Source organism: Triticum urartu, chromosome 7A (genome assembly GCF_056163025.1).
Source record: "Triticum urartu cultivar PI428250 chromosome 7A, HENAU_Tu73, whole genome shotgun sequence".
Taxonomy (NCBI): Eukaryota; Viridiplantae; Streptophyta; class Magnoliopsida; order Poales; family Poaceae; genus Triticum; species Triticum urartu.
In genome coordinates this window covers 351,950,044-351,961,880 of record NC_141879.1, presented here as the reverse complement: position 1 = coordinate 351,961,880, position 11,837 = coordinate 351,950,044, and the positions used below count along the sequence as shown (strand labels likewise).

At 46.6% G+C, this 11,837-nt stretch overlaps 1 protein-coding gene across 1 annotated transcript in view; it reads right to left on the bottom strand.

The window, feature by feature from the left end:
• Positions 1-2,522: 2,522 nt before the first annotated feature.
• Positions 2,523-11,837, bottom strand: part of LOC147959573 (uncharacterized) — a 53,945-nt gene continuing 44,630 nt past the window's right edge. The window contains exons 3-4 of the mRNA XM_087532747.1: positions 3,318-3,685; positions 2,523-3,236 (exon numbers count right to left, since the gene is read on the bottom strand). Coding sequence (XP_087388873.1) covers positions 2,523-3,236; positions 3,318-3,685 — 1,082 coding nt within the window. The remainder of the gene's footprint in view (positions 3,237-3,317; positions 3,686-11,837) is intronic.

Sequence of the window (11,837 nt, the reverse complement as noted above, 5' to 3'; positions counted from 1 at the left end):
TGGATCAACCTCCCCAACCCCGTCTTCTTCCTCTGTTGCATCTTCTTCTCGGACCCGAAGCCTCGCCATGTTCAGTACTGCCGCGTGTCGTCTCCGTCGAGTCCCCGGCGTCGTATTCTTGTCCTAGGTGAGATACGTAACCTCCGTTCTGTCCCTGATTGTTCTCGCGTCGTCTAGTTCAACGAAGGGGCCACTCCTTCCCTGTTTTTCGCGTGTTCTCGTTGCTCCGGTGAAAGGATCGATATAGTTGACTAGAGGGGGGGGGGTGAATAGGCAACTAACAATTTTTAGCTTTTCTTTAACAAGTTAAAGTTTGCATCAAAATAGGTTGTCTAGAAATGCAACTAGGTGAGCAACCTATATGATGCAACGAGGATAGGTACACAAGCAAGCAAGAGATATAAAACAAGTAAGCTTGCTTAAATAAAGGCACGAGATAACTAAGAGTGGAGACGGTGGAGACGATGATGTGTTGCCGAAGTTCCTTCCCTTTGAGAGGAAGTACGTCTCCGTTGGAGCGGTGTGGAGGCACAATGCTCCCCAAGAAGCCACTAGGGCCACCGTATTCTCCTCACGCCCTCACACAATGCGAGATGCCGTGATTCCACTATTGGTGCCCTTGAAGGCGGCTACCGAACCTTTACAAACAAGGTTGGGGCTCTCTCCACAACTTAATTGGAGGCTCCCAATGAAACCACGAAGCTTCCCCACAATGGAATATGGCTCCGAGGTGACCTCAACCATCTAGGGTGCTCAAACACCCAAGAGTAAGAAAATCCACACAAGAAAGTATGGGGGAACCAAATATCCTTTGGTGGAAGTGTAGATCTAGGTCTCCTCCTTCAATCCCTAGCAAATCAACAAGTTTGAGTGGCTAGAGAGAGAGATTGGGCAAGAGAGCTTGAAGGGCATCAATGGTGGAGTGAGAGAGGTGAAAGGTGGGAGTGGTAGGTGGGAGAAGCTCCCTTATATAGTCACCCTCAATTTCCAACCATTTCTGTGATTTTAGCACTGCAGCGGTAAAACCGGTCCTCGTCCCGGTACAACCGGGACTCACGGTGTATCTGCAGAACCCTACCAAGCGGTACAACCGGACCAGGGGGGCGGTAGTACCGGCTAAGAAAAATAACCGGACTAACCGCCTGGCCACCGCACAAACATCGCATCAAAACAGGAGCTTGACCGGTACTTGGGCGGTGCCTGGCCGGAACAACCGTATGGCCTTGAGCTCTTGGGTGGCTAAGTCCTGAGCGGAAGAACCTCTCGGACCACCGGTGGTACTGGTCATCGTGGAACGACCGGACCAACCGGGCCACTACCGCCCAAGAACCGCATCAAACCAGAAGCGAGAGCGGTACTTGAGCGGTGCATGGACGGAACCACCGCCCCAGCTGTTGCAGAGCATGGTGGCGGTACCACCGCTCGGAGGCAGCGGTACAACCGCTCGAGCACAGCTGGTGAGCGACAAGACCCAGCGGTACAACCGCTCCAGAGAGCGGTACAACCGCTGGGCAGAAACAGTGAGCAGAAAAGAAAAGAGGGGAAGAGGCAAGGAAAACTCTCTCTCACACACATGCACCTGAGGAAGGCAAAGAGAGGGTGAGAAAAGTGTACGTGAACTGATTTCCCCAGAGCTTCCTAATGAGGATTCCCTCTTGATAGTACGGGTACTCTACGACCAAAGAAAATAAAACCGTAGAGGACACGTCTTCGATCTTTTCCTTCGAGAGGTAATAGCAATCCGATGTAAGCCTAAGCATCGAGAACCTGAAACATAAAGCACACGTTGAGACCACCAAGGGTTGTCATCATCATACAAAACATAAATTAGGGAAATGCCCTTTCAATCTCCCCCTTTTTGGTGGATGATGACAACAACACGATTTGCAAGAGATAAGTCAATGAAATCTAGATGGAACTCCCCCTGAATGTGTGCCCCAACAAGTACTAGCTGTTAGAAAGTACGAGCACACTTTCAGGACTAGACTCCCCCTAGATTTTATAGACTCATCACTCTGAGCTCAAAAGGATCGACAATATAATACTTAGAGGCAATAATAATGAAAAAGACCTACGAACAGAATTTAAACGGAGTGGCAAGTCTTAAAAAAACAAACACAAAACACGAGAACAAGGGAAAACAACCCAAGCAAATCCCCGAGACCTATAGAACCCTCTCCCCCTTTGGCATCAATACATCAAAAAGGAAAAGAGTGAAGCTAGCGACCCAAAGCTCAGGCGTCCTCCTCTGACTCCTCAGTCGCATCTGGATCTTCATCATCAGAGTCGTCATCGTCGTCGTGATCAGATTCTTCCATGGCATTGTCCGCTGCTGCAAACAAGGATGATGGCTGGGGAGGGGCTTCATCATCAGTCCAGGTGCTATGGGTAGAGATCCAACGCTCCTCTGGGGTGATGCTCTTCTCAGAGCCACTCTGAACCTGCATGTTGAGGTGCTTCATCATTGCAATTTGGCGACGCCGTGCAAGCTTCTCATTGACATGTGCCTCATACATCTTCTTCTAGATGTCAGCCTGGAGACAAAAGGTCTTCTTCACCTTGGCAGTAAGTTTGGCCACCCATGAAGGCTTGGCCCCTAGCTCCAGCTCAAAGTCCTCATCGTCAGAAGTAGCATAGACATCCTCAGGAGCATGTTCAAGGAAGCGAGGCTCGGCATGCTTCTTCTTCTTAAGGAGCTTGACCTCATGAACAGTGAGGTTGTCTGGAGAAGTGAGGAGCTCTCCAGGACGACGAACAGCCCACACAGAGTTCAGAAAGCACATGACAAACGGAGCGTAGATTGGGACTTTACGGTAGATGACCATGTTGTACATCTCATGCCACAGCCAATTGGACACATCAAATGTTGCCCCTGTCCCCACCAAGATCTTCATAGAAACCATCAAATCAACCAGATAGCCATGAGTCTCATCTTGATTGCCCACCTTGGGCAAGAGCACATTGCAGAACACTCGGTGCATGATGTCATAGACCTTCTCCAAATCCTTGGATTCTCCAATAATCCCACGGCCCCTAATGTACAGAGGGGCAAGCTTCTCCTTAGGCATGGACTCAGGAAAATCATGAGGGCGAATGCCACACCTTCCTTGCAAACCGGTATCCTCGTACCCAATAGCATTGCAGAAAGCCCTCCAGGGAACGTGAAACAATTCATCGCGACACATGAAGGTGAGAGTGCGCGCATCATCTTCTCCAAAATGAACCGTGGCATAGAACTGATGGATAAGTTGAACATCAAAGTCACAGTTGACTGACATGATCTTGACAAGATCAAACTCCTCGCAGAGAGCTAGTGCCTCACCAAAATACTCCATGTTGTTTCTCCAATGATCAAAATCAATTGTCCACTGCTTGGCATATCTGTTCTTGTTGCGCTCAAAGAGTTCATGAACAATCCGCACTTGCATCTCATTACGGAACTGAAAAGTGGTCCAACGGGGAGCAATGGGAACCTCATACGGATTCTTTGAGCGGTAGGCTTCCCAATCCTTGGCTTTCCAATGATGCAACGGCATGACAACACATTGCTTAGCAGCTGCAGACTTTTCACGGCGAGTGGGCTTGGTGGGATTCACAACTTCTTCATCATCTGACACAACCGGTCGCAAGGTCCTTCGTGCCCTCTTCTTGGTCTCGCGAGGAGCAGAGCGAGAACTAGAGCCACCTGAACACACACACACGAAAAGAACACACAAAAACCCAATAAGGATGAGAGGATTGCACCCACTAGCACAAAAGGAACAAGTTGCAACAACAGAGAAGATAGAACAGTGCTTAGTGGTTGATATACTCCGGTTGTACCGGATCTTCCGCCAGTAGTACCGCTCCAGCGGTTGTACCGCCCGTAGGGGCGGTAGAACCGCTGACAGTGGCACTACCAGGGAAGATAGATCTAACCGAGTCATACGAATCACACAAGTAATATTCCGAATTCTAAGTGCTGCAAACAAGACAGGAGGCTAACAAAGAACTCTTCCAAGCCATAGAACGACACTAAACGCGGAAAGATGGGAAAAGCCCTAGGCAAGGAATAACCCTAAACAAAAAACTAGAGGCAAAGAGCACGAGGCAATACCACCATCCATGGGAAGAGATCGGAAGGCCTCCACGGAGAGCCAAGGATCCGAAGCGCGAGACGCACTCCGGGGCAGGGGTAGAGATGGCCGGCGGCTAGGGCAAGAAAAAGAGGAACGAGGACGAAGGGAAAAAAGACAGCCCTTTAGCCCCGTCGAGTATATATAGGCCTGTACGCACGCCCCGATAGAACCGCTTAGGGGAGTGGTTGTACCGCTCGTCTGGTACAGACCGGTGGATGGAGGCGGTACTTCCGGTGCCTGGAAGGCAGCGGTAGTACCGCACGACAACAACCGGTAGTACCGGACGTGGGTTACCGTGGGAGTGTGCGGTGGAACCGCCCAGGCACCGAGCGGAAACCCTTGGGACAGCACAACCCGGTACCAGCGGTAGAACCGCTCGTGGTACCGGTTGTACCGCCCGACCACCTAAGCCCAAGCCAAGATCAAATGAGTGCAATCCGAAGGGAGGAAGAAGGGGCACAAAAACAGGAGAGAAACAACACCTTAGGAGAACCTAACACAAAGAGCAAAGAGAGAAAGAGAGAAAACAACATGAGAGCAGCAAGGGTAACTTCAACTCCCCGAAGAGAGGACGGTGGCCGAGGCCACCTATGTTTGAGTCAATTGGTATGGCACCGCGAAGAATTATCCTTGGGTCCATGACCAAAACTCGTCTTTGAAGCACAAGTACCATCAAATATGGCTAATGTGAAAGACACAATCAATTTATGCATAATGGGGGGAGGGAGAGTTCATTGAGAGAACAACACTCCCCCTATGTCCATGCCTACACCTAAACTAGACAACAAGTTGAGCGTGGTAGGGTGTGCAAGGGTTCAAGCCACATTGCTCGAATCAATGATATTTAGCTCATGCCTTAACTCGCGAAATCTTGCTTCATCCAAGGGCTTCGTGAAAATATCTGCAAGGTTGGCATTAGTGTTGACATAGTTGAGCTCGATCTCTCCTCGTCTAATGTGATCCCGGATGAAGTGATACCGGATATCAATATGCTTCGTCTTGAAATGTTGCACCGGATTGAGAGAGATCTTGATGGCACTTTCATTGTCGCACCAAAGAGGCACTTTGTCACAAGTGACACCGTAATCCTTTAAAGTTTGCCCCATCCATAGGAGTTGAGCACAACAACTACCGGCGGCACCATACTCTGCCTCGGTGGACGAGAGAGACACATAACTTTGCTTTTTGGAAGACCAACTTACCAAAGAGAAACCAAGGAATTGGCACCCTCCGTAAGTGGACTTCCTATCCACTTTGTCTCCCGCCCAATCGGAATCCGAGTACCCTACAAGCTTGAAGTTTGATCCTCTGGGGTACCATAGGCCAAAGTTTGGGGTATGAGCCAAATATCGAAAGATTCATTTGACCGCCACATAGTGACTTTCCTTAGGTGCGGCTTGAAACCGTGCACAAATTCCCACACTCAACAAGATGTCCGGTCTAGATGCACAAAGGTAAAGCAAGGATCCAATCATGGAACGATATACCTTTTGATCCACCACTTTACCATTGGGATCTAAGTCAAGTTGGCACTTGGTGGGCATTGGAGTGGAAGCCGGCTTGACGTCACTTAGCTTGAATCTCTTGAGCATGTCTTGAGTGTATTTGGATTGATTGATGAAAGTTCCTTCTCTTATTTGGTTCACTTCGAACCCTAGAAAGAACTTCAACTTTCCCATGGAGGACATCTCGAACTTTGAGGTCATGAGAGCGGCAAATTCCTCATTGAAAGCTTTGTTAGGAGAACCAAAGATAATATCATCAACATATAATTGGCACACAAACAACTCCCCTTTGACCTTCTTAGTAAAAAGAGTGGGGTCGATTAGCCCAACTTCAAAACCACGTTCTTGTAACAACTCAGTAAGGTGGTCATACCACGCACGTGGGGCTTGTTTAAGGCCATAGAGCGCCTTATCGAGTTGATACACATGATCGGGAAAGTAGGGATCCTCTAACCCGGGGGGTTGCTTGACGTAAACCAATTCATTAATGGGACCATTAAGAAAATCATTCTTCACATCCATTTGTTGTAACTTAAAATTATGATGAGAAGCATATGCAATTAACAAGCGAATGGATTCAAGACGAGCAACGGGTAGGATAAAACCAACACCCATTCTTCTTCTGGCTTGAGGAGGAATTTCATCACCTACATCACAAGTGCCACTTTGCTCCACTTGGGAGCCATTATTCTCATCAAACTCCACGTTACACATCTCCTCAATAAGTCCCGTGGATTTATTAAGGACACGGTAAGCATGAGAGTTTGTAGCATAACCAACAAACATGCCCTCATGAGCTCTAGCCTCAAATTTAGACAACCGAACACCTTTCCTGAGAATGAAACACTTACACCCGAACACCCGGAAGTACTTGAGGTTGGGCTTGTTACCGGTGAGTATCTCATATGGAGTCTTGTTCAAGCCCTTGCGGAGGTAGAGCCGATTGGATGCATGACACGCGGTGTTGATGGCTTCGGCCCAAAAGTTGTACGGAGACTTGAACTCCGCCATCATGGTCCTTGCCGCATCCATCAACGTCCGGTTCTTCCTTTCCGCAACACCATTTTGTTGAGGGGTGTATGGTGCGGAATATTGATGCTTGATTCCCTCATCACTAAGAAATTCATCCAAGGTGTAGTTCTTGAACTCAGTGCCATTGTCACTTCTTATTGTCAAGGTCTTTGCATTGTGTTGACGTTGTGCTTCATTTGCAAAGTCAATGACGGTTTGTTGGGTCTCGCTCTTACTCTTGAAGAAATACACCCACGTGTACCTTGAGTAGTCATCCACAATCACCAAGCAATACTTCCTACCTCCAAGACTATCGAAGGATGGAGGCCCAAAGAGATCCATGTGAAGGAGCTCCAAAGGCCTCTTTGAATAAATGATAGTCGTGGGAGGGTGAGCCTTCTCATGTAGCTTTCCTTCGATACAGGCACTGCAAGCACGATCTTTAGCAAAACTAACATTCGTTAGTCCACGGACATGGTCCCTCTTGAGGAGACTTTGCAAAGATCTCATATTGACATGGGCTAAACGGCGATGCCAAAGCCATCCCACATCAACTTTAGCCATTAGGCATGTCGCGGTCTGTAAGTGCATCTAGTGCCACCCCTAGTTGGTTTTGGAGTATTGACGACAAACACAGGTAGAAGTCCCTCATTGATTCGGTTTTATTACCAGAGATGACCCCTAAAAATGTACGAAGACATTGAAGACAATGGTGGTTTATGAAGATATTCATATTGAAGACAATGACATGAGAAGACTCCCTATGAAGCTTATGGAACTCGAAGACTTAGATCCTTCGTAGTTTTATTTCATTTATGAAGTGTCATAGGAATCACCGTACTGTTAAGTGGGGTCCAAAAGAACCAGTTAGAATGACTGTAGTGATGCCTAATTCAAATCCTATGTCTTCGAGCGAAGACTTTGAGAGAAAATCTTGTCCAGAGCCAGACAAGTCAGCTTTACTTGTAGCCCAAGTAAAGTTGCCGTGTGAGTTCAAAATTCGACCATTGGTACACATGTCAGTTCCTTAGTGACCCAGGGTCATTTTGGACAGATCAGGTCGGGTTGCCAAGTGGCTATAAATAGTCCACCCCCACAACCATAAACGGGGGGCTGCTCAGATTTTAGTGCACGGCTTTTGTCGTTTGAGAGCAACCCACCTCGAAGCCTTTGAAAGAAAAATTCCCAGTGAGGAGAAAAGCCCTAACCACCCAGAGCCAGAGTAAATTGGGCATCACTTAAGTCTTCGTGTCTGTGTGATTTGAAGACTTATTACACTTGAGGACTGTGCATCCTCCAGACGGTTAGGCGTCGCGTTCTGAGCATCCAAGAGAAATTGTGGATTGCCAGTGAACAAAGTCTGTGAAGGTTTGGGAGTCTACCTTGAAGACTTACCTGAGTGATTGGGCGAGGTCTGTGTGACCTTAGCTCAAGGAGAAAACGGTGAGGACTGGGTGTCTTGGACTAAGTGTCCTTGACTGGGTGTCCGGGACTGTGTGTCCTTTGGTTTAAATACCTAGCCGCTCCAACCAGACGTACAGTTGTCACAGCAACTGGAACTGGTCCAACAAATCATTGTCTTCAACGTGTCACTGGTTTCATCTTCATTTCCTTTCACTTACAGTTATTCATTGTGAAGCCATTGCATGCTTGCTTTATCTTTTGTCTTCACAACATGAATGTATGATCTGTTCGGCTTCATAACTTCTTCCTACCTGATCCTTATTACACTGAAGCTGTTTGTCATTGCGCTTTCACTCTATTGAATACATGACCATGGCTGGCCTAGTGTAATCTAACTTCCGCTGCATAGTAATAGGCATGATCTTCACTGTTTGTCTTCACAACTCTCATGTTTTGAAGACTTTCATAAAAATCGCCTATTCACCCCCCCTCTAGTCGATATAACGCACTTTAAATTGGTATCAGAGCAAGGTGCTCCCTTGTTCTGTGTGATTCGGTTTAACCACCTGGAGTTTTAGCTATGTCGACTGCAGGGATAATCAAAGTCTCCGCTGCTTGTCCCGTCTTCGATGGAACTGAATATCCCTACTGGAAGAATAAGATGCGCATGCATCTTGAAGCCATTGACGTCGACCTATGGTATGTCGTCGAAAACGGCGTTCCCAAGGCTGGAGAAGGTGTCACTGCTGCTGATGTCAAGAAGTTCGTTCAACTGGACTCTACTGCCAAGAATATCATCTGTGGTCATCTGACCAAAGGACAGTATGGCCGTGTGAGTGCCTTGAAGACATCCAAACTGGTCTGGGATTGGCTCTCCAAAGTTAATGAAGGCATATCAACCCAGAGAGATCAAAGAATCAGTGTCCTTCGCAATCTCTTCAACCGCTTCAAACGAAATGACAATGAGAATGTCCAGCACACCTTTGATCGGCTCACTGACATCACAAATGAGCTTCAAGCCCTCGGCGCTACTGAGATCACCAAACATGAAATCGTCAAGACGCTGTTGAGATCACTTGATAGTTCGTTTGACAATCTGGCCCTGATGATTCAAGAACGTCCTGATTTCAAGACACTCGATCCGTCTGACATACTTGAGAGGCTCAACACACATGAGTTTCAGCTTTCTGAGAAAAGAGATATCTACGGTCCAAACTATGGGCGAACTCGTGCCTTGAAGGCAAAAGCTAATTCCTCATCTGAAGAAGAATCTGACTGCAGTTCTGATGATCCTGAAGACATTGGAAGAGAACTTGCAATGCTAGTGAAGAAGTTTCAAAAATTCACCAAGAAGAAAGGCTTCAGAAAATCTTCACGATCAAGCTCAAGGAATGATGAAGCTTCTGCTCATGACTACAAGAAGAAAACATGTCACAAGTGCAAGAAAACTGGGCACTTCATCTCTGAGTGTCCACAGTGGGACAATGAGAATAGAAGGAAGAAGAAGAGCAAGGAATATGATTCTGACGACAAGAAAAAGAAGAAAAACTCAAAGTCTTCTTCCAAGTCTTCATCAAAGTCTTCATCACACAAGAAGAGCTCATCTGGCAAGGCGCGTGCATTTGTAGGCAAGGAGATGGATTCAGAGGAGGAATCCGCATCTGAGGAGGCAGAGGTGGAATCTGAGGAGGAGTCTGATTCTGGCATTGCGAGTCTGGCTACAGCATACGTCGCCAAGTCCATCTTCAACACTGAAGACAATAATTGCATCACCGACACCGACGCAAATGACAAGAACGACTCCACTCCTACCTACTGCTTCATGGCACGCGGTGCCAAGGTAAACACACGCACCACTTGCTATGAAACATCCAGTGACAATGACTCTGAATGTGATTCAAAACCTAGCTACAAAACACTTGCTAAAATTGCAACTGAACAATAGAAAGCTATGGAACACATTCAAAAACTGTTAGACAGAAGCGATGATCTGTTGGGTGCTGAAATGACTCGATCTGAATCCTTAATTGAAGACATAAAAAACCTTCACGTTAAGTATCAGGAACTTGAAAATCGTCATGATACTCTCTCAACAACTCATGAAAAGCTTTCCTATGACTATCTTCAAAGGAAGCAAGAACTTGAGAAATTGAGGGTGGCTCATGAAGATCTTCAAAAGGAAAACGAGTCACTTCGCGCCGAACAGATCAGTCCCGCTCAGGAAGGATTTGAACCACCATGTCTTAAATGCATTGAGCGTAATAATGCTAATTCTGTTGCTGAATGTTCCACTGCTACTACTGTTCCAATATCTTCAACTGTTGATGTGGCAACTAACCCCTCTGCTGAGGATACCACTGCTATTGCTGATGAGAATGCTAGGTTGAAGACATTGCTTGAAACAGGGATGTACAAAAGTCTGAAAGGGCATCAAACATTATGTGATGTCCTTAAGAAGCAGATTCTGAACCGAAACCCTAGGAAAGAGGGTGTTGGGTTCGTGAGGAAAATCAATGCAGATGGCTCTTACTGGAAACCTGAGCAGTACCCCAAAACTACATGGGTTGCTGCAAAGGAACTTTCAGCAGATCCATCCAATTTATCTGGCTTCACTTGTGCTAACCCAATTATCATTGATGAATCCTTTGATGCAAACTATAAACTGTTTAAGAATCAGAATGGTGAAGTGTTTGCCAGGTACATTGGTACTAACTGCAGGAATGGACCGCCTATGAAGAAGATCTGGGTTCCGAAAACATGTCTGGAAAATCTTCCTATGAATGTCTTCATGACACCTCACTTGAAGAAGACAAATCTCGGTCCAAAGGCTTCATACAGACAGAGGACTCACCTGAGTCACACTAACGCAAATGTTTTGCAGGGAAACCACACTCAGGCATATGAATATGAGAGCGGTTCATCGAACCGTCATGTTCATATGACCAAAAATTATTCTGCTTATGCCTATGAGTATTATTGTCCCCCTGCTAGACTGTTTGCTAAGGCTTCAAAGCCAAAATTCTCAGATGCTGCACTTAGACTCATAGCTTCTAAGCCACCCTTGAAGATGTGGGTGGTTAAGAAAGCTTAACTCTCTTTTGCAGGGAAAGGTCTCCAGCACAAAAACAAAATCGTCTGATGCTATTGCTGGGGACCATAAAAATCTTGTGGGGCGCAAGATAAACTGCCCAAATGGCATCATTATGTACTTCGTTCCTGAATCGCATGCTATTCTCCCCATTAGTCCTAATCTGGATCTAAGTTTTCATAACCCACTGGTTCGTCAAATGTTTATGCTTCACAACACTCTTCGTGAAGCCTATCCCCCTAACTGCACTGTAGGGTACGACACCAGCGACTTCAAAGTCTTCAGAATGGATTATTGACAGTGGGTGTACAAATCACATGACTGGCAGAAGAAGCCTTCTTATGGACTCAACTTTACGTCCATCTGACAAGAGCCACATTACATTCGCTGACACTGGTAAAAGTAAGGTATTGGGTCTAGGTAGAGTTGCAATCTCAAAGGATCAACACATGGATAAAGTCATGCTTGTTGAATCCCTTGGCTTCAACTTAATGTCTGTCTCAATGCTTTGCGATTTGAATATGATTGTAATGTTTGGCAAATATCGCTGCCTGGTACTAATGGAATCTGACAAATCTCTAGTGTTTGAAGGGTATAGGAAAGGTGATTTGTATGTGGTAGATTTCTCAGCAGGACCACAACTTGCAGTATGTCTTCTTGCAAAAGCTTCAGAATGCTGGCTTTGGCATCGAAGGCTTGGGCATGCTGGCA